The sequence below is a fragment of the Perognathus longimembris genome, chromosome 1 (genome assembly GCF_023159225.1).
Source record: "Perognathus longimembris pacificus isolate PPM17 chromosome 1, ASM2315922v1, whole genome shotgun sequence".
Classification (NCBI taxonomy): Eukaryota; Metazoa; Chordata; class Mammalia; order Rodentia; family Heteromyidae; genus Perognathus; species Perognathus longimembris.
The window spans coordinates 143,738,901-143,761,980 of record NC_063161.1 but is presented as its reverse complement, the minus strand read 5'-3'; the positions used below and the strand labels follow the sequence as shown (position 1 = coordinate 143,761,980).

The following is a 23,080-nucleotide window of genomic DNA, read 5'->3' as shown; positions in this document are numbered from 1 at the left end:
CAAAGGTGAAGAAGCTGGGAGCTCAGGGTGCAGGGGTAAGGAAATTCTAGCTCTTAGGCCTGTGCCAGTAGGGTGAGTAGCTCTTTAAATCCTCACCTCACCTAGTCTCAGCTCTGCTACTAAGACCCCACTATGGGAATCAAAAGCTTTCAGTTGACATTGTAGAAAAAAAATCGGTTTCATCAAAGGGGTTTCTTTTTTCTTCTTCTGGGAGAACAAAGAATGCCAAACCAAGAATGACAGGAACTTTCCTTCCTTCTGACTCAGAAATCAAAGTTGCTATGAAAGTGTTCCATCGAGGCCTTGCAGCACAGCCTGAGGCAGGGCAAAAAGGTGGGCACCTTGTGGGCATGCAACAACCTACAAGAATCTCATAAGCAAAGCTCTTCAGACAGTGCCTTGGAACACAACTCAGCAGCTTTCTGGTCCTTGCTCTGCTCCATCATGCTCTGTTGAGGTTGCCAAGGCCCTTGGAGGAGGGCAAAGAGAGGAGATGCACCAAGGCCATAGGGCGAAGACAATCTACAGCACCTCTCCTTCCTGACCCCCAAAGGCAGCAAGGGGCCAAAGGATGCGGCCATATCCTCTCTCTCCTGGTAACCTGGGCCACATTCCTCAGAGTGCTGCTCTATCCTTGCCTCATCAGCCAGAATGCTGCCCCCTGGAGCAGACTGACCGAAGGATCTGGTTTGGCTGGACAGCACACATGGCGAGACACAACCCTGCAGAGGCAAGAAGGAGGGTATTATGCCTGTCTTCTAGACAGTGCAGTTAGCAGGACAACCTGTTTGAGGCCACACTGCTGGCTGACAGCACGGTAGTGACTTACTCATTCAGCCTCTTCCTCTTGCATCTTAGTTTAGGGTTCAGCCTGGCCATAACCAAACCATGCTAAAGGGTGGAGAACACATTTTAAATCGAGATCCTGACTAACACTACCTAGAGCCTCTGCACATTGTGGGCCATGGTCTGGAGGATAGCCCCCTCCCCCGGGCCCCAGCATCACCTGCCTATGGCTGTTAGATGAGGCTGAGCCTACAATGGGGTGAGGCAACCAACAGGCCTAGTCAGGGTCTGCAGGACGGCCCCTCCACCACCCACAGACAAGCACAGGATAGTCACGGAACCTCTCCCAGAACTTTCTAGGGACTTCTGATTCTGGCAGACAGACAGACATGCAGATAGATAGATAGATAGATAGATAGATAGATAGATAGATAGATAGATAAGAGCAAAACTGTTCACAAGCTACTCAGAGATGGTCTCACACTAAAAAAGGACTTTTTTCTTTGTAGGGACTAGGATCTGAACGAGGGGCCTTATACTTTCTAGGCCAGTATAATACCACAGAGCTAAGCTTCCAGCCCTATTTTCCACTGGCTGGAAAACAGCCATGGAGTCTCCTCTCCCTATGTACAGGGGAGCCACCGTCTGCCTGCTTTTGGGTTTCCCATCATCACTGGGATCACAGGCATGTGTCACCAGGTCCAGCTTCCTTCACGGAGACAGAGTTTCACAAACTTTTCTGCCTTGACTAGCTTGAAACTGTGACCCTCCAATCTCAGCCTCCCACATAGCTTGAGATTTTAAGTGTAGACCACTGCAGCCAGCTATCAGTTGAAAAGGGGAGTCGCAAAATAAATTTGGAATAAACTTCTCTTGGATACTGTATTTTATTTTTATTTTTTAGTGTAGAGCTTTTCAGCATGATTTCAAGTGGTCCTAGTAATCCAGAACATCACTATCTTTCTTTTCAGATGAAGAGAGGAAATGACTGTGTTTAATAAATGCATTGCAAGGAAAAGTATACAGATGGGAAGAGATTTAAATTTATTTAAGGAACCTAAAACCAATGTATGGACATATTTGGATTTTAATTGGGGGGGGGGGGATAAAAAATCAGTTTCTAGTGGACTAGAGATGTGGCAAGGGATAGAACAATAATCATGAATACGAAAGCTAAGGGATAATGCTAGGCTCTGAGTTCAAACGTTAGTGCTAGCACAAACACAAAACAAAACAAAATAAAAAAACAAAGAAGAAAAGTGCTAGGACAGTTTAAGCACTAAGTAGGTATATAAATCACAGTAAGGAATCCATTTTTGCTTTTGTAGGTGTGCTGCTAAGGTACTTCTTTCACCTTATTAAAGGAACACTTGTATTTTAGAGACATATGCTGAATATTTTTATAGGAAGAGATATGATGTCCATGATCTGCTTTAATATTTTAGTCCAAAGAATGAGGACTGGGAGTGCCTGGGAGCAGAGCGGGTGCTGCTGACGCTGGATGGTGTATACCTGGGGTACACATGGGCTATATCATGTGCTGTATGCATCTGAACTTTTCATTTCTGGACATGTTTGAACTTTTCTACAATGAAAACAATAAACAGCGGAAACATAATACCTGTCCTCCGCAACGTTTACAACCTAGTAACAATAGCCATTCTGAGGCACAGAACTATATATCATTCATGACATATTTGTGGCAAGCAGCCTTTACCCTGCAATGAAACCTGCCTGGAGAAATCAGTTCACAGATACAGCCTGTGGCTTGGCTCTCAAAATCACCTCTGGATTTTCCCTAGGAAAACACCAGAATGCTCAGTAGTTACCGAAAAGCTCAATAGTCCTTCCCCAGAGCTCCTGCTTGCCTTCCTCCATGTGCTCACACACTGTGAGGGGGAAAGGCAGTCCAGTAGCTTCCAACATGCCTCTTCAAGTACAGTTTTTCAGCTTGCAATTAATGTGTAAGAAGGGCACCACAGATGGGGGCCCTCATGAAAGACCACATGAAAGCAGCAGGCTGACAACCCCGTGCTATTACAGTGTCTGATGAAAGGACGTCAGGCTGTCCCCTTCGCACATTTATTCCATTGAAAATAGGACCACTGGGGTGGGGAATGTGGCTTAGTGACAGAGTGCTTGCCTAGCATGCATAAAGCCCTGGGTTCGATTTCTCAGCACCACATAAACAGAAAAAAGCCAGAAGTAGTGCTGTGGCTCAAGTGGCAGAGTGCTAGCCTTGAGCAAAAAGAAGCCAGGGACAGTGCTCAGGCCCTGAGTTCAAGCCCCAGGACTGCAAAAACGAAAAAAAAAGGAAAGAGAGACCACCTATGAGTTACATATTCCTGGGCAATTTGGTAATACTACAGCCACATTTCCCCCTAAAGCTTACAAAAGGTTCAAAAGATGAAGACAAATGGGAAGAGCAAAGGCCAGCATAATCTCAACTGACTCTCAGACATAATTAGTGATAACACATTCTTGACGTACTTTGAATGACTTCTGATGCTCTCTGGTTGCTCTTTCTCACTCCTGTTATTCAGATGTTGGATCTTATAATGATGGACTACTCTAATTTCTATATTTTTTCTCTCCCAATTTACCATCTGTCTTGCTTCATCTTATATATGATTTCCTAATCATTTTCTTCTAAGTCTTCTTGATGTTTTTCATTGCTATTATAATTTTTTATTTCTAAGAGCTCTTTGTTCTCTGAATTTAAAAATAAAAATCTTGTTGTATGGCTGTGATACCTTGTCATTCTGAAGACATTAATGATTTTTATGGAAATTTTATTCCTCTTCTATAGTTCATCAATATACATATTTTTATTTGCCCTTACTACTGACGTTCATATCAGAACCTTCCTTTAAGTATGTTGCAGCCCCTTGATCTTGACACATGAGAAGAGCTCGGTGCTAATTCTCTAGAGGGGCTCTGTTGGGTCCTTTCATTGAGGACCCCTCCTCTTCCCTTATCCACTAAAATTAGTATGTTCAGCCTTTTCTCCCGTTCAGGTTTTCTGGATCTTTCTGGGCCTTGTAATCCTTGCATGGAAGATGTAAAGCTGAGAGCCAAGCAGGAGACTTGTACGGAAGGCCCTCAGTGGAACCTGGAGTTCTCTGCTCCCAGGCCCTCAGGTTCACCCCGACGATCAGCACGCCCACGGTCCTGCCAGCACGAAGTGACAGCAATCCCGACGCAGGAGGGGAGAGAATCAGAAGCTTTGGTTCTTAGAACTCCTGCCCTACAACTCTCCAGCTCCAAGTTGCCCTGACCCAGAGGAGCTTCACGCCACAGTTTGTGAGCTATAGGAAGGGCAGTCTCATTTTTTTTCTCCAATTCAGTTTTTTAAGTCAGCTGTTCACCTCTCAATTTGCTTTCTAACTCCCAAAGTTGTTTTGTTATTGTCTCCTTGCTTTTTGTTCTTTGTCTCTGTGGTGGTGGTGATAGACATGGACATGAACACATGGACATGGATGGACACACGGACGGACACACACACACACACACACACACACACACACACACACACACACGAGATCTCAGAGTTTCAACATTTACATTTTTCTTACTGTTTTAAACGTCAAGAGAACAAGATGTATATTCCACATCTGGCCTCTTCATATGTTCACTTAAAATTGCAGGGAATAATTTCTTGTTTGCTTTGAAACAGGGTCTCACTGTGTAGCAGTGAGGCAGGCTGGCCTCAAACTCACAACCTTCTGCCTCAGTCTCCCAAATCCTGAAATTACAGGCTTGCACCACCAAGCCCAGCTTCAAAATGCAAGAAATCAGCTCCTCAATCTACAATCACTTTTGTTCAAGAAATGGTGTTTTTTTTATCTTCACAACTCAATCTTTGAGAAAAATCTTCATTTCAGCTTTTGAAAAGCAGTGGAGCATCTATTATTGATGGTCCTCTTGTATCCCCTTCCTGTGGTTGTACCTGCACTATCTCTGTATCTTATTGAGTACATTGGAAACTGTGTATACTGGTATTAGAACTAGGAAACTGAAAGGGAATACCAAAATCGAGAGACAGAGGGTAAAAAGACAAATGACTACAAAAGCAATACTTGCAAAACTGTTTGGTATAAATCAACTGAACACTCATGGGGGGGAAAGGGAAAGGGGGAGGGGGGAAGGGGGAATGAGGGAGGAGGTAACAAACAGTACAAGAAATGTATCCAATGCCTAACGTATGAAAATGTATCCTCTCTGTACATCAGTTTGACAATAAAAATTAAAAAAACAAAACAAATAAAAAATTAGGTTATTATGTTAAAAAAAAAGAAAAGTAGTGGAGAAAGACAAACTAAAGAATAACATGACAACAGTGGCAGCAATTTGACTCACTTGCTCCACCTTGTGGCTCTCAGGGGAAAAGATGGGACAGGCATTTGAAAAGAACTGCCCTGGAATGGTGTTGAAGGTATCTCCAACTTAAAGACAAACTGTCTTTATCCCAATATTTCAACATCTACATCGCACACCTTAGTCATAATCTTTATCACTAAATCCAACAGTAGTCAATACTTGCTGTACCCTTAAGAGTATTTCTCTGGGCTTCACTGGGCCAACTATCATTTATTTTCTCCTACCTCACCAATCACTTCTCAGGCTTTACTACTTGTTCACCTTCCTTCTTCCTTAATTAGGACTTGGGCCATAATCTCACCCTCTAGTTACATGGATCCTATCTACCCAAGGCACTCTCCCTTAGTTATAGATCATCTGCCTCTCCCCTCACTCTTCTTCTCTGTCCAATTTTCCTCCTCTCTAAGACCCTCCCTCCCATCCCTCCCTTTACCCCCACCCTCCTTCTCCCCCTTGAACTCAGGGCCTGAGCATTGTCCCAGGGCTTTTTTTTTTTTTCCACTTGAGCCTTAGTTCCACTTCTAGTTTTTTGTTAGTTGATTGGAGATAAAAAGTGTCATTGGAGGGCTGGGAATGTGACTTAGTGGTAAAGTGCTTGCCTACCATGCATAAAACCCTAGGTTCGATTCTTCAGCACCACATAAACAAAAAAAGCTGGAAGTGGTGCTGTGGCTCAAGAGGTACAGTGCTAGCCTGAGCAAAAAGAAGCCAGGGACAGTGCTCAGGCCCTGAGTCCCAAGCCCCAGGACTGGCAAAAAAAAAAAAATGTCATGAACCTTCCTGCCCAGGCTGGCTTTCTCAGATATCAGCCTCCTGTGTAGCTAGGATTGCCAGCAAGAGCCATCAACACCGGGTTTCTTTTTCTTGCCTCCCTCCCTCCCTCCCTCCCTCCCTCCCTCCCTCCCTCCCTCCCTCCCTCCCTTCCTCCCTCCCTCCTCCTCCTCCCTCTCCTGCTTTTTTTTTTTTTTTTAATAATACTGCGATTGAATTCAGGAACTGACGCTTGCTGGCTTGGCTGGCACTCTAATACTTGACCCACACCTTCAGCCTGATTATTTTGGAGATGAAGTGTTGGACAATTTTCTGCCCAGACTAACCTCAAACCACATTCCTTCAGATCTTAGTCTGCTGAATAGCAAACCACATAGATGACTACATCAGTAAGGCTCTCTGGCCTCTTACCCAAAGCATGTCCCAATCCATCCTCTTCTCTTCTCTACCACCTCCCTCTGCTCCCCTCTCCAACCTCCTGAATGGTCTCATCCACCTCCACTCCCACGCATTCATACTCTTACCATCTAGTCTCCATACTAGTGCACAGGAAGTAGACAGAGCATCTTACCGCTTCCCTGCACAAAACCAAACAGCTTCCCATCTATTTCTTAGAACAACATAAAGTCTCTTGTCAACCATGGCCTTTACAATGCTACTATGTGACCTAGTCCCTACTCTACTGATCCCTGACTTTTCCTCTACCTTATATTACATGTCACCGTGCTCACAGGCCTCCACTCACACTGGCTTTGTGATGTGCAGACACCAAGCTCATGTCAACCTGAGAACCTTTGCACTTAACTCTGCCTCAATACTCCATGCTTAGATCCTCACACAGCTAATTCCCCTAGGCCATTCAAGTCTCAACCAAAGCTGCTTTCCCCACATGGCTCTCCCTTACAACCCACACACTCCAAACCCCTCTCACTCCAGCCATCCCCAATGCCTCAGGGACAAGCATGTTCACTGATAAAGCCTATCTCCTGAAAAACAACAACACACATTACATATGAGAGTTGCAAACTTGCACCCCTTATGGATAAACAGTGTGGGAACTGAGACTTCTGTTCTAGCCTCCTTAAACAAGGTTTCTCTGCCTCCTGGCCTTGACATAACAACTCTAGTACTCAAAAAAGCACCATCAGAAGTTTAGTAAGGAAAAGCCTAAGATGGCCTCTTCTGAACCATTGCTGCCCTAATGACACTCCCACATGGGCCATAGGGTATGAAATCCCACGCGAAGGCTTACGTGCACACAGCTGTACACAGAGGGTGCAACGTGGGCACCCTCCCTCTCACCTGTCTTTCCACACGTCCTCACAATCCATGCCTTCAACCATCTCTTATAGTACAAGCTGTTCTCAACGTTAACTGCCTAAAAATCTCACTGCTCCATTAGTTTCATGTGGTCTGACGATGACCCCACTTTCTTTGTGCTCTCAACCCCCAATAAAAACAGAATGTACCCAGCCCCAAACATCCTTAAAGAGATCAAATTCGAGACCAGCCTTCAGAAGCCAGAGATCACCTCGTTTTTTTTCCCCTTGGCAGGTGGTCAACACATAGTTGTTAGGTGATGGTCACTAGGTAGTATAAGCTGCAAGCAGGGACAGAGGAAAGATTTACCTACAGGATTCTGCTACTTCACCTAGATAATGAAAAACATGGTCACAAGGTGATCCCAGAGTCCCTTTCAAACTCAGGGATGACCCCAATCGCAGCCCTATTAGAAGAGTGTTTCAAGGACCTGGCATTTTCCCCATTTAACAACCCTTGATTAGCACAAATTCAGAGGACAATGACTCCACATGACAAGGACAAATAGTCACTTTGGCAGACCCAAAGCCAAGATGAAAGGGGTAGGCTGACAAGATGTCAGCACAGAACTCCCCAGCAAACCAACGCTAGCAGCCTCTCAGTTCTGAAACCCACCGAGCACGTGAGGAGCATATCCCAGCCAGCCCCTCAGCAAGCCTTTTCTTCCCACTTTAGTTTCCATGATGAACGCCAAAGTCTATCTTGCTTACAACTGAAAATTGACCAGAAGAAGATCGAATTGTATGATTGCTTCAGGAGAATTAAGTATAGTTAAGAAATTCTGGCAAGAATAAAATATAAAGGGGATCCAAATAGGAAAAGATGAAGTTAAACTTTCTCTCTTTGCAGATGACATGATCCTATACCTAAAGAATCCCATAGACTCTACCCCCAAACTACTAGAGCTGATCCAAAACTTTGGCAAAGTTGCAGGATATAAAATAAACCCTCAAAAATCAACGGCCTTTCTCTATGCTAATGACCCAAAGACCGAGGCAGAAATAAGGAAAGCAACTCCTTTTGCAATAGCCCCCCAAAACATAAAATACCTAGGAATAACCTTAACTAAAGAAGTGAAAGGGGCTGGGGATATAGCCTAGTGGCAAGAGAGCTTGCCTCGTATACATGAGGCCCTGGGTTCAATTCCCCAGCACCACATATCCAGAAAATGGCCAGAAGTGGCGCTGTGGCTCAAGTGGCAGAGTGCGAGCCTTGAGCAAAAGGAAGCCAGGGACAGTGCTCAGTCCCTGAGTCCAAGGCCCAGGACTGACCAAAAAAAAAAAAAAAAAAAAAAGAAGTGAAAGACCTCTTTGAGGAGAACTTTAAAAGCTTGAAAAATGAAATTATGTCAGAACTAAGGAAATGGAAAAACCTCTCATGCTCCTGGATTGGGAGGATTAATATAATCAAAATGGCAATATTGCCAAAGGCTATCTACAAATTCAATGCAATACCCATTAATATCACAACACCATTTTTTAGTGAAACAGAGGAAGCAGTCCAGAAATTCATATGGAACAATAAAAGACCTAGAATAGCAAAAACAATCCTAAGCAGAAAGAACAGTGCTGAAGGAATTACAATACCCAACTTCAAGCTGTATTATAAAGCTATAGTAATAAAAACAGCTTGGTATTGGCACCAGAACAGGCCTAAAGACCAATGGAACAGAATTGAAGACCCAGAAATGAACCCACAGAACTACGCCTACTTAATCTTTGATAAAGGAGCTAAAACAATAGTTTGGAAGAAAGATAGCCTCTTTAACAAATGGTGCTGGCAAAACTGGCTCAACACATGCAACAAACTAAAACTAGATCCTTATATATCACCCTGCACCAAAATCAACTCCAAATGGATTAAAGACCTTGAAATCAAAACAGACACCCTGAAAACACTAAAGGAAGGAGTAGGAGAAACACTTGGGCTCCTTGGCGCAGGACGGAACTTCCTTAACAATGACCCAGAAAGGCTACAAATCAAAGAAAGGTTGGACAAATGGGACTGCATCAAACTGCAGAGCTTCTGCACGGCAAAGGACATAGCTCGCAAGATAAACAGAAAGCCCACAGACTGGGAGAAGATCTTTACCGGCCATTCAATGGACAAAGGCCTCATCTCTAAAATATATGCAGAACTAAAAAAAAATACCTTCTTCCAAAACAAAACTGCAAAGAACCCACCCCCCCCCCGCCTCATCAAGTGGGCTAAAGACTTACAAAGAGACTTCTCTGATGAGGAAATGAGAATGGCCAAGAGACACACAAAAAAGTGCTCTACATCACTGGCCATAAAAGAAATGCAAATCAAAACAACATTGAGATTCCATCTCACCCCAGTAAGAATGTCATATATCAAGAAAACTAACAATAACAATTGTTGGAGGGGATGTGGCCAAAAGGGAACCCTACTTCATTGTTGGTGGGAATGTAAACTGGTTCAGCCACTCTGGCAAGCAGTATGGAGATTCCTCAGAAGGCTAAATATAGAACTCCCCTATGACCCAGCAGCCCCACTCTTGGGTAGCTATCCGAAAGACCGCAAACAAAATCACAGTAATGCCACCAGCACAACAATGTTCATCGCAGCACAATTTGTCATAGCTAGAATCTGGATCCAACCCAGATGCCCCTCAGTAGACGAATGGATCAGGAAAATGTGGTACATATACACAATAGAATTTTATGCCTCTATCAGAAAGAATGACATTGCCCCATTTGTAAGGAAATGGAAGGACTTGGAAAAAATTATACTAAGTGAAGACCCAAAGAAACATGGACTCTATGGTCTCCCTTATTGGGAATAATTAGTACAGGTTTAGGCAAGTCATAGCAGAGCATCACAAGGCCCAATAGCTATACCCTTAGGAACACATAAGATGATGCTAAATGAAATGAACTCCTTGTTATGGAAACGATTGTTATATCACAGTTGTAACTACTTTCAATGTCCCATGTGTATCTGTAGTTTCTATTATTGATGAGGTTCTTGTATCACTTTCCTGAGGTTATACCTACACTATCTCTGTAATCTTATCAGAGTATATTGGAAACCGTGTATACTGGTATTAGAACTAGGAAATTGAAAGGGAATACCAAAATTGAGAGACACAGGGTAAAAAAAGACAAACAACTACAAAAGCAATACTTGCAAAACTGTTTGGTGTAAGTGAACTGCAAACCTCAGGGGGAAAAGGAAAGGGGGAGGAGGGAAGGGGTATGAGGGACAAGGTAACAAACAGTGCAAGAAATGTATCCAATGCCTAACGTATGCAACTGTAACCTCTATGTACATCAGTTTGATAATAAAAATTTGGAAAAAAAAAAAAAAGAAATTCTTGCTTAGTATGATGTCATGCATCTATAATCCCAGGACACAGGGGGCTGAAAGAGGAGAACCTTGAGTTCCAGGCTAACCTGGGTCACACAGTGAGACCTTGTTTCACAAAAAGACTTATTCAGGGCAGCAATATTGAAAGATATACCCACCAGTCATCACTGTCCTAGGGTCCCGCCCTTGCTACACAGGCCCTTACAACCTACATGCACATCAGGTGCATCCTGCCATCAGGTTTTGCCATCAGGTGACTCCTGCCTGGCCCAGAACACTCTGCAGGGTTGTCTTTCTTCCTGGTGTCATGTGGCCTCTTCTCTGAAACCTGAGCTCACCTCATCAGTGAGAATAGCCATCAACACTCCCCGTTTATAATGCCCTGCCCTGGACAATCCTCTCGTGGCCTGATTAACCTGATTGCAGTTTCTTCCGGCCTCATAAACAAGAAACTCAGCCCACATGCCTCACACATGGGGTGAAGAAAGAGAGCAAACAAATGTCTGTTTGACAGATAACTTCAATTACTAACACAGGTTATGAGCCTTTCAGTGTAATAATGCTTTAGTGAAGATGCCAGATAAATCCTTGCTAAATGACAGTTTAAAACCCTGCTTCAAGCACAAGTATATATTAAGTGCTAACCCACTTGTCACCATGTAGGAACAAAGAAATTTGTACTACAACACCAAGATAATGTGCAGGTGGGTTGCTTTCTGGTCTGTGTAAGGTAAGGAGCAATATGATAAAGCATTTTATGTTGTTGATTTTTTTTTAAAGAAATTAAGTCCAGGGATATCCAGAGGATTGTAAAGCTTAATTATTTTTGTTCACAAAAACACACACTACGGCTGGGAATGTGGCTTACCAGTATGGTGCTTGCCTAACATGCATAAAGCCCTGGGTCCGATTCCTCAGCACCATAAAAACAGAAAGGGCCAGAAATGGCGCTGTGGCTCAAGAGGTAGAGTGCTAGCCTTGAGCAAAAACAAAAACAAAAAATACAAACCAAGAAGCAAAGGACAGTACTCAGGCCCTGAGTCTAAGCCCCAGGATTGGCAACACATACACACATACACACACCTATTAATTTCACCAATAAAAGATAATATTGTGGTTCATTTTAAATCAGGATGTCTTTCTATACTTGTTTCAGCTACATAATTAAAATGCAACTGATAGCTCTCCAGGCTGTGTGATGGAGGAAAATCAGCTGGAAGTTCTGGTTTCCAGCCTCAGCTCCAGTAACTCCTAGCCCAGCTGCCTGAGACTTGGAGTCTCGCGTTTGCACTGTGTGGAGATCTCCCATGGCCATTTTCACCTCCAGACAGGGAAATTCCCTCTTTTTCCTGCCACTGAGGATCAAGCTCACTGTCTTGAACAGTATTCAACTAGCAGCTTCCTAGGGTAGACAGGAGGCCACAACTCACTCCACAGAAATGAACGATCCACGTTCCACTGTCCACCTCTGAACATGGATCAGCACATTCACACCTGATGAAATAAAGCACGGATGAGGGCTAGGAGGAGTGTGTCATGTCATTCTCTGCTTGGGGGGGGGGGGGAGTGCTTGAAGCTTCCATAGTACATTTTTTGTAAGTTTTTCACAACTAGTTGATTTGCTTTTCAAATTTCCCTTCTCTAGCCATACAATACTTTCATAGTTCTTTGAGATATCTGGCTTACCATTTTTGTAACCCAGTGACGGTTGACAGCTCAGTCTACCAGGCCATTTCTAATGCGATGCCCTAGATCTGCCCCAAACTTGACAACCGGGAGGTCTCCTCTGGAAGTATACGAGGCAAGCACTCTTGCCACTAGGCCATATCCCCAGCCCACTCCTCTGGAAGTAGGCAGGCTGCTTAGAGGCTCTACACTGGGCCGGATCTTTTTCTCTGCTTGGTGCTACTGTCCTGAGGAGAGTACTCTGAGGTTGCAGGAAGGAATCTTAGTCTCATTCATGTTGTTAGACTGAAGTCATTCTGCTTCTTATTCCTTATACAGTACTTCTTTCTTTCTTTCTTTAAAAGCTTTCAAAATCTTAACAGTTTCATTTTAAATTTCTCATCTGCTTTGGGTTAGCTCTTTTCATTCCTTTTGCTGGGCAGTGGGCATGTCCTTTAAATATGTCTTGAATTCTAGTCAACTTTTAAAAAAATATTTCTTCTGTAATTTCTTGGGAATTCTCAGCTTCATGCTCAATCTCTGGGATTAATTAATCTGTAGGTTCTTTTTTCCTTTCTTCCATATTTCTGATACTTTTGCACTTTGGTTTTACTTTCCAATTACTCTGTCTTATTTTCCTCAACCTCCCTTTCCAGCTTACCATTCAATTGACTTTAGTAATCATGTTCTAACCTCTAGGAGCTCTACCTATCCTTTCCCCATGCATCCTGCCCTTGTTTAGAAGATAATTTGTCTCCTTGACCTTTGAGTACACTAACAAAAGTTTTTCCCAAAGTACTTTTTTGTTTTTCATTTAATTCACATAACTTTATTACCATGTGTTCTTTTCATATGCCGATGATATTGGTTCACATGTCTGACTCTGCCCTAGGAATGCAGACAACAAACATTAAGCAACAATCAATTATTTTGTTGTTGTTGTTTGTAGTAGCGGGGTTTGAATTCAGAGCTCTGATGTTGGTAGGCAGGCATTCTACTGCTTGAACCATACCCCAAGTCTTGCTTCTTGCTCATTATTTTTGAGATAGGACCTCACTTCCAGTCCAGGCATGTGTCCCTTGGTCTGCCTACTTTAGGCTTCTCATAATTGCTGGGATCACAGGCTGGTGCCACAGCATCCCATTTCCATCTGTGGAGATTAAGCCTAGAAGACTTTTCTACCCAGACTCACCTGGAACCACAGCCTCCCAAGTAGCTGGGATGATAGGTGTGAGCCACCGGTGCCTAGCACACTGATGTTTGATAATGACTACTACAACAGAAGTAGCCACATGCACAGAAGCTACCCAGCTTACCTTCATGGAGTCGGAGTATAAAATATATTCCCTGAGCACAGGTAGAAAGTCTTCTGTCATGTCATCTGTCAGCATTTCCAGGGCTGTAGAGCAGTTCCCAAAGCAAGCTGACACTCCCTCCAGGGGCTCAGCCAGCTCACCTTCTAAGGCACTCCATGTGGAGTACACGGGCCCATATTCTCTCAGTTCTACCAGGTACTCTGCAAAGGGAGAGAAGCCAGTTACCACGGGGAGCACTCGCTGGGGTCACTCAACAAAGATCAAGCTGGTCCACTAAGATACAGAGCCGTGACCACTCCCTCACCTGAGTGTTCTTTTCTAGTACAACACTGTTTCTACTAATATAATTCTTCAACATGTCTAAAAGTTGGTACTGCAGGTAACATCTAGGTTTCTGGATAATAGAGACCACAGTGTCATATAGGGAAAATGGAACAAGAGACTAGATACATCTTCAGAAATAACCACTTGTCTACCCATACTGTGAAGCAGTTATTTATTATTTTTTGGACTCAGTACTTAGGTCTGAGTTCAGGTCCTGGAGCTTGCTTAGCTTGCTCATATGTCTGGTGCTCTACTACTTGAGCCACACCTCCAGCCAAATTTTTTTGCTGGTTATTTTGGAAATGGAGTGTCACAGACTTTTCTGTCAAGAAAACCTGAGTAGTTGGGATTACAGACATGAGCCACCAGAGCTTAGCTGTGAAGCAGAATTTCTTTTTTTAATGGGATGGGGGTCTTGAACTCAGGGCCTGGGTGCTGCCCTGAGTTTTTCTGCTCAGGGCTAGTGTTCTACCACTCTAAGCCACAGCTCTACTTCTGGTTTTCTGGTGGTTAATTGTAAATAAGAGTCTCATAGCCTTTCTTGATTGGGTTGGCTTCAAACTGCAATCCTCAGATCTCAGCTTCCTGAGTAGCTAAGATTATAGGTGTGAGCCACCAGCACCCAGCTGAAGCAGCATTTTAATAGGCCACGAAGGCAGATTTTTTTTTTAAATATATAAGTTTAGGGAAAATTTTTAAAGGACAAACAAAATCAGACTCAGTAGGAAAACAATGAATGTAGGAAATGTTTTGCTGAAGAGACAGGTCTCACGTAAACAAACCCAAGTACCTTTCCGTGTGAAAGTTCATTGGCTACAACTCTGGCACATGCAGGTCACCCTTTCTCTATTTGAGGCATCCTTCTGCTCAAAAGGTTCCTAAGTTCATTTTTACAGTCTCCATTCATATGGATGAAGGGTAACTGCACCCACATCTCCACTTCCAAAGGTATAATTAAGAAAAATAGTAGGGAAGACCTGAAGGCTCAGAAGCAAGTGCCTTCCATGGGGAAACGCAAACACAAGGCTGAGCTGCGGGCCAAAAGCTGCAGTGGGAAGTTACATTCTGCTCACATCCAGCTCCTCCTCTCCCTGTATTTGTCTAGTGGATAAATAATGGCCTGGTTCTGTCACTGAAGTGCTAGAGCTCACATGAACGCCACTGCCGCCAGCCACCGTGGGCCCTGCACACAATCAAGGTCTCTGCAAAGTGCTCACCTATTTCTTCTTTGATGATTCGCTGGGCTATTCGATCAATGGTTCCCAGTTTGAGTGCGAAGGTATCTAAGTATTCACCTATGGCTGCGAACTCAAGAGGCCGACTCCTCAGCTTGTAGCCTCCTGCGACATGCTTCACAGACTCGCCCACCCGGGTCAGCAATGCCACGCCCTGCTTCTTGTAGGCATTCAGGTCCTACAGACAACATGGACAGACTCAAAGTGCTCTACACCCCCACAGCCAGGACTGAGTGAACCCACTGCTCAAGGCAGCTTCTTGTTGGAAGTAGAGGACTGGGACAACAAGGAGCTGAGTTAGCCAGCCTAGTCACATATACTCTAGTGTCCCCTAACTGACACCATAACCACTCCCACACACACACACCTGACAAGTCCTGGTTTCCTGTCCGGACTTTTGTTGCCAGTGCCGGACTCCAATCCCTCCAGTCAAGACTATGCACCTGAGTGCCCTGTCCTTCAAATACACTGTCTCCAACACCACTTTTAAACTTGTGACCCCGTGTCGTCTACAGGAACAACATTAAAGAGCTGGGACTTATCCTGTCTACTTACACCCAACTAAAGCCATATGACAGGAAGTAGGAAACTATACCAGAAACATGGCTAGAAACCTCAGGCTAGAACTGATGCTGTCTGCACTTACAAAGAGTTTTGCTCCTGCTTTTCTTAAGAATAAAGGCAAAAATAGGAAATACGTGCATGTAAATTTACAGAGCATACTGACCTGCCTGGAATAGTAAGAGCCTTCCTATCACTAACCTGTAAGAGAAATCTACAGTGCTTTCGTTTGTCCTATGACACTGGTACATTAAAAATGTTTTTTTGGGGGGAGGGGCTGGGAATATGGCCTAGTGGTAGAGTGCTTGCCTAGCATGCATGAAGCCCTAGGTTCAATTCCACAGCACCACATAAGCAGAAAAAGCCAGAAATGGCGCTGTGGCTCAGCGGTAGAGTGCTAGCCTGGAGCAAAAAGTAGCCAAGGACAGTGCTCAGGCCCTGAGTTCAAACCCCAGGACTGTCAAAAAAAAAAAGTGTTTTTGTTTTCTTATGTTTTAGAAGTTATAGAGTCTGTTTCTCCACTCTCCATATACCCAGGGTGTTCAATCTCAGTTCCCTAGAAGGAAACACAGAACAGGACTACAGCTCCCAGATTTAATAATAAAATAAAATAAAATCCTTGGGTAATGTGGCTGCCCGACAATTCCTCCCGGATGGACATGTGTGACCTCATGTGTGACCTGGGGCTGAGAATGCCCCAGTGCGTATGTGCATTCCCTGCGATTTCATTTGCTCCTTCCTGTAGCCTTCATTTCTACTCCATCCTATGCCAGCCTGTCCCAGCCAAGGCCCCTGCCCTATTCATTATCCATTCTCCTGTTCGAATAGCCCACGTCTATCCTTCAGTACGTGACACGGAGCTATGTGTAAAACAGTAACAGTCCCCTCCAATGCCTTTCCATCCCATGCCCTGTTAAACTTGGGCTGTTTGAGAGAATGTCCTGAAGATTGCATCTAACCTCCCACACTCTGGACAAGAAACAATCTGCTTATGTCAGGCTTCTCCTCATAGAAGGGAGGACAAGTGCATGCTACCATGCCTAGCTTCTTCCAGCCTCCTAAGTAGTGAGGCTTGCACCTGGCTACTGGCTGATTCTTAAGAACACTTCTAGTTTCATGTCATCAACCACAGGAAAGAGAAGAATACTTTTTCCATTGCTGCAGAGCATGTGACTCATCTAGGAACAAGTAATACAAACAGCAATAAAGGACACCATGGGAGAGCTTGGGGAGGGGGCAGGCAACTACCACTTAACCAGTATACACAATGAAAAAGTTGTAGAAACGGTGCATCAGTGTGAATATACTGAACACTATGCATAGGACCACTGGAAAGTGGTTAAATTGGGGGATTTTTTTGCTTTGGGGGGCGAGGGCAGGGGCCAAGGCTAGCCTCAGACTACAATTCTTCTACTGAAGACTTCCTGCACAGCCAATATCACAGGCACATGCTACCATGCCCAGCTTGTCAATTGAGAAGGAGGGGGGGTCCCTAACTTTTTCCTGGGCTTGCCTCAAATTTCTACCTTAAGAGTAGCTGAGACTATAGGCATGAGCCATTACATACAGCCAAACCATTTTTGGTGGGCAGGGGATGATAGTACTATGCAGTAAATTTAGTTCAACAAGTAGTACCAAACTAAGGTAGGAATTTGTTCTGTTTAAAGACATCTCTTCTATATTCACTAAAATGAAGCTGGATTGTGGCTCACAGAATGAGGGACATTATACATTCAATTTTTTTTTTCATATAGCTTGACCCACAAATCACTCTCTCAGTCCATATCATAGATATGTGTCTATCTGTCTCTCTCAGTCCATATCATAGATATGTGTCTGTCTGTCTGTGTGTGTGTCTCTCTCTCACACATGCACATACATATACACACAATTTTCCACTTAATCTTCAAATAGATTCCTAGGGACCAGTTATGCCTTTCTCTTCCCTTCAATAAAAAGGTACCTTGAAGCCTTCTACAGACCTGCAACCTGAGGGAGGAGGTTAGCTGCACTTCTAGAAAAATAAGATGGACTTAACTTTAAAGAACTATACCCGAGGGCCCAATCATCATTGTAAAAAAACAAAACAAAAGAAAACAAAAAACAACAACTATCCAATCTGTGGGAAAAAGCTTGGTGTGTGTGTTGTCAATGAGGCTCAATGCCAACTGAAGTTAAAAAAAAAAAAAAAAACAAAACTCAACTGGAAGACTTTGCTAGATGGTTTCCACTCTGTGCAAAATGAACCCTTCTCTAATGCATTTAATACTGGTTGATATTACCTGTAAATGTTGCAACTATGACTAAAAAAATTAGATAGTATCTGGCCCTCAATACCCTTGTCAATGTAGAACATATTACATTTGGTCTGAATATGGGAATATGGTACCCGAAACCCACAGGGAGCTGGAGGAAGCTCTAGCTTCTGTGGTCTTCCAGATCTGCGCAGTGACCCCATTTCTGTGAGCAGGAGGTTTTCTAGTCAGTTCTGCCAACAAGGATGTGCAGACAAAAACTAGCAAACAACCAGACCCTGGTAACAGTGCAGGACCAAAATATTTACCTGGCTAATGACTGGGCAGGATGCAACTGACAGATCAGCTGCGGGTAAACACCAGTCAGGTAGAGTGACACAGAGGTCAAGCACAGCATCAGAGTCACAAAGACCCAGCTCCAGGACCTAGTGATATCAAGTGAACAAGCACACCCTCTCCCTGAATTTCAGTTTCCTTGTCTGCAACATGAAGCTTCAGGTCATTGTTGACAGGGTTCTTATCAAGAACAGCCCCTTCAAATACATAATAAATACAATTTTCCCTCTGCAGCAATTGTTGGTGAGATCCGCCTAACCTGGTAATATTGCTAAGACGTGTTTAAGGAACCACTTGCCTCTGCTTTGGGCAAGTGGAGATACTTAACTTTCACTGCTATAGCAAGGGAGGTTTGGTCTCCTTCTGAATTCTAACACAAAAGCCAGGCCATTCATTATAGTGTGTACTAAGCTAATGGAGCAATTCAGTTTGCATGTTATCTGCTACAAAGGACCACACATGCAGGTGGCTGGACAGAGATAAAAAAGCTTTGAAGAAAGACCTCCAAAAGTTATTTTAGAGTTGTCTACATATATTTTAAAGTTATCTGTACATATTTTAAAGTTATCTATAAATATTTTCTTCTCCCTTCCTTTCCTTTCCTTCCCTTTTTCTCTTCCTTCTCCTCCCTTCCCCTTCCCGGCCTTCCTCTTCCCTTCCCTTTCCTTTTTTCACCTCCTCTTCCGTTTTCATTCCTCTTTTCCTCCTCTCCCATTTCCTCCCCTCCCCTTCTCTTACTTCTCCTCTTCTTTTGCAGTACTGGGGATTGAACTCAGGGCCTCGTGATTGCTAAGCTAGTGCTTGAGCTACAACCCCAGTCCAAGAATGATAGCTTGGGGAAAAAATGTACAATATTCTGTTCTTACCTTAGCAGTGAGGAAAACATTGAAGTGTTCATTGAAAGACAGCACAGGATGATCGGTAATTCTTTTTAAGAATTTATCCAATGCTTTTCTTCTGGTTTCCACAAACTCCTCAGAAAAACGATCTACAACACCTTTCACCACAAACTTCTCCGGAAGTGGCTACAAAAACAGGAGGGAAAAGAGCACAGTATTTGATAAGATGGTACAGGGAAAACCACCAGCTAGCAAATAACTCCTGTTACCCACCTGTCCAAAGCAGCATTTCCTAATATTTATGTAGTCCATGTAGAAAAGTCAGCATCTGACCAGTAAGTGCAATAGTGTAGTCATGTTTACATTGTTTGCTATAGTGGAAAAGTAAGGGCAAGACAAGGAGTCTAAGGAAAGAAGACAGACAACCTCAGCCACATAGAAAATTATTAAAATATTTTAAGAGTCCACTCCTGGGTGAAAAGGTTAAACACCTCGGTGAGTAAAGAAAAGGGGAAGTGGCTAAACTCAAGTATCAAAAAATATCTTTACCAGGTCAATAATTCTGTTTTAGATTTGCATTCAAAATTTAATTTCCTTCCCTTTGATTACTCAGTTTTGTTAGGTAATTTAAAACTCCTGTTCACCAAGATAGGTATCTTGGAGCCTGCTTTTTTTTTTTTTCTTTCTCCTCTTTGTGCTTGAACTCAGGGCCTGGGCACTGGCTCTGAGCTTTTTTGCTCAAGGCTAGCACTCTACCACTTGAGCCACAGCTCCACTTATCACTTTTTGGTGGTTAGCTGGAGATTAGCTTTCATGGACATTAAGTGACCATGAGATCACTTGTTAAAGAGCTCAACATGGCTCCAAGAACACACCAGATGTCCAATGCATGCTAGGTATTTTTATTAGGGGTAATACTAAAAAAAAAAAAAAATGAAGACTATAGGTAGAAATTCCACACAACTCTTTGGGCCAAAATGTTTCCAAAAACCATCTGAGATATACTTTTGCACCTAGTAAAATGGTTAGTTTTTACACTGAAAACCATATGTTAGTAAAAATATAGAAATTCTGGATCCTCCAATGTTGCTGGTGGGATGATAAAATGGTATAGCCACCATAGAAAACAGTTGGGCAGTTCCTCCAAAAATTAAGGAGGATTACTGTATGATGTAGTGGTTCTATTACAGGGTGGACAGCCAAGATAACTGAAAAGCAGTGTTGAACAAGACAGCAAATTCTGACAGTAGCATTAGTCACGATAGCTGGGCTGGGAAAAGGGAAGCGGCTACTGACTAGATATGGACTAGCTTCTGGGGTAATGAAAATGTTATGAATTACTAGGTAACTTGAGTAGATGGTGGAGGTTGGGAGAAATGGGAGAAAATGATGAAAGAGGTAATGCTGATCATGATGCACTGTATTCTTCAACTGACTCCATTCCTCAGTACCACATAAACAGAAAAAGCTGGAAGTGGCGCTGTGACTCAAGTGGTAGAGAGCTAGCTTTGAGTACAAAGAGGCTCAGGAACAGTGCCCAAGCAGGAGTTCAATCCCCAGGACTGGCAAATAAAATAAAATGTTCTGGATTGGGCTGGGGATATAGCCTAGTGGCAAGAGTGCCTGCCTCGGATACACGAGGCCCTAGGTTCGATTCCCCAGCACCACATATACAGAAAACGGCCAGAAGCGGCGCTGTGGCTCAAGTGGCAGAGTGCTAGCCTTGAGCGGGAAGAAGCCAGGGACAGTGCTCAGGCCCTGAGTCCAAGGCCCAGGACTGGCCAAAAAAAAAAAACAACACACACACATAAAATGTTCTGGATTAAATATTGGTGATGGTCATGTGACATTGTGGGTTATAAGACATTCAAGTATACACTTTAAAATGGCTACAATGGTGACTTATATGTTGGATAAATTTTATGTCAAGTTATTTTTTTTTTTTTTTTTTTTTTTTTTTTTTTTTTTTTTTTTTTTTTGGCCAGTCCTGGGGCTTGGACTCAGGGCCTGAGCACTGTCCCTGGCTTCTTCTTGCTCAAGGCTAGCACTCTGCCACTTGAGCCACAGCGCCACTTCTGGCCATTTTCTGTATATGTGGTGCTGGGGAATCGAACCTAGAGCCTCATGTATACAAGGCAAGCACTCTAGCCACTAGGCCATATCCCCAGCCCCTCAAGTTATTTTTTTTTAAGTAAAGGTGAGGGAAAAATATCAGAAAGATGAGAAGATGGGGGCTGGGGATATGGCCTAGTGGCAAGAGTGCTTGCCTTGAATACATGAAGCCCTGGGTTCAATTCCCCAGCACCACATATATAGAATATGGCCAGAAGTGGTGCTGTGGCTCAAGTGGCAGAGTGCTAGTCTTGAGCAAAAAGAAGCCAGGGACAGTGCTCAGGTCCTGAGTCCAAGGCCCAGGACTGGCAAAAAAAAAGATGAGAAGATGGAAGAGGCTGCAGCCTGAGGGCGTAGGCAGCCTGGAAGAGCTGGAAAGCTCAAGGAGATGTGTCTCCCCTACTGGCTTCAGAAGAGAAAGCAGCCCTGGCCCACACACCCACAGTAACACAATAAGACCAATTTCGAACTCTGGATGTCTACAGTTTTAAGAGACTAAAGTTTTGTTGAAATTTATTTCTAGAAAAAAAAATCACTTGGGGGGCTGGGGATATGGCCTAGTGGCAAGAGTGCTTGCCTTGTATACATGAAGCCCTAGGTTCAATTCCCCAGCACCACATATATAGAAAATGGCCAGAAGTGGTGCTGTGGCTCAAGTGGCAGAGTGCTAGCCTTGAGCAAAAAGAAGCTAGGGACAGTGCTAGGGCCTGAGTTTAAGGCCCAGGACTGGGGGGGGGGGGGGGGGGGGGGGGGCGGGGATCACTTGGGATAAGAGTTCATTTTATCAAACTTCTCCACTTTAGCTTGTTATTTTCCTTCGTGGAAAAACATTTCAAACTGAATATACAGACATGTAATACAATCAGAAAAAAAAAAACAACTCATTTGCAAATCATTATAGTCATCAATTTAAAATGTCAAAGTTTAGCCAGCAGGCATACTGGCTTATACCAGTAACCTTAGCTACTTGAAGTTAGAGATCAAGAAGACCTCAGTTCAAGGTCAGAGTAGGCAAAAGAGTTGAGGGGCTGGGAATGTGGCTTAGTGGTGGAGTGCTTGCCTAGCATGCAGGAGGCCCTGGGTTCAATTCCTCCAAATCATATTAAATTAAATTTAAAAAGTTAATGAGACTCCATCTCAACAATAAAACACTTGGCACAGTGGCACATACGCAGTGGCTACACAGGAGGCATAAGCAAGGGGACCACAGTCAGCCGTGGCAAAAATCTCCATGCTCTACCTAACAAATATCTGGAGCAAAACCAGCTAGAAATGTCAGCTGTGGGTCAGTGGTAGAATGTGAGGCCCTGGTTTCAAACACCAGTACCACTAAAAAAAATTTTTTTTAGTTTAATCTTGAAACACTGATATTCTGTAGCTGTTGATACTTTAAAAAGGCATTCCCACCTATATTATAAAAATGTGCTGTTTGGAGTGAGTGGAAAGTGGGTGAAAATAATAATAACATAGCAAAGAGGACCATCAGCTATATCGGACATTGATGAAAGTGAATTAAGCAACTCATGGTTGGGGATGGGAAGGAGGGAATGAGTGACAGAGGGAACAACTGCTATTAAACAAAAAGAAAGTAATGTACATATCACCTGAAATGGAAGAAATGGTCTTATTGTTAAAGTTCATAGACTGCTTAAGCTATGTAGAGTAGAATGATAATTTTCATCATTGTGAAGGTTAAAAATGTGTACTGTGAAATATATGTAGTAACTTAAACTCTAAAAAAATTAAATTCCATTTTAAAATGTGCTTTATGTTAGAAAAAAAGCTTATTTCTGCCAATTGTCACTGAGAAGCTACAATTCCTGGGCAGGAGGTTTGGACTATTTTGCTGC

At 43.4% G+C, this 23,080-nt stretch overlaps 1 protein-coding gene across 1 annotated transcript in view; it reads right to left on the bottom strand.

Moving 5' to 3' along the window:
* Snx30 (sorting nexin family member 30) overlaps nucleotides 1-23,080 on the bottom strand; it is a 94,355-nt gene that overhangs the window by 16,047 nt on the left and 55,228 nt on the right. Inside the window, exons 4-6 of the mRNA XM_048339363.1 lie at nucleotides 19,146-19,304; nucleotides 15,110-15,305; nucleotides 13,569-13,768 (exon numbers count right to left, since the gene is read on the bottom strand). Of these exons, the coding sequence (XP_048195320.1) occupies nucleotides 13,569-13,768; nucleotides 15,110-15,305; nucleotides 19,146-19,304 (555 nt within the window). The remainder of the gene's footprint in view (nucleotides 1-13,568; nucleotides 13,769-15,109; nucleotides 15,306-19,145; nucleotides 19,305-23,080) is intronic.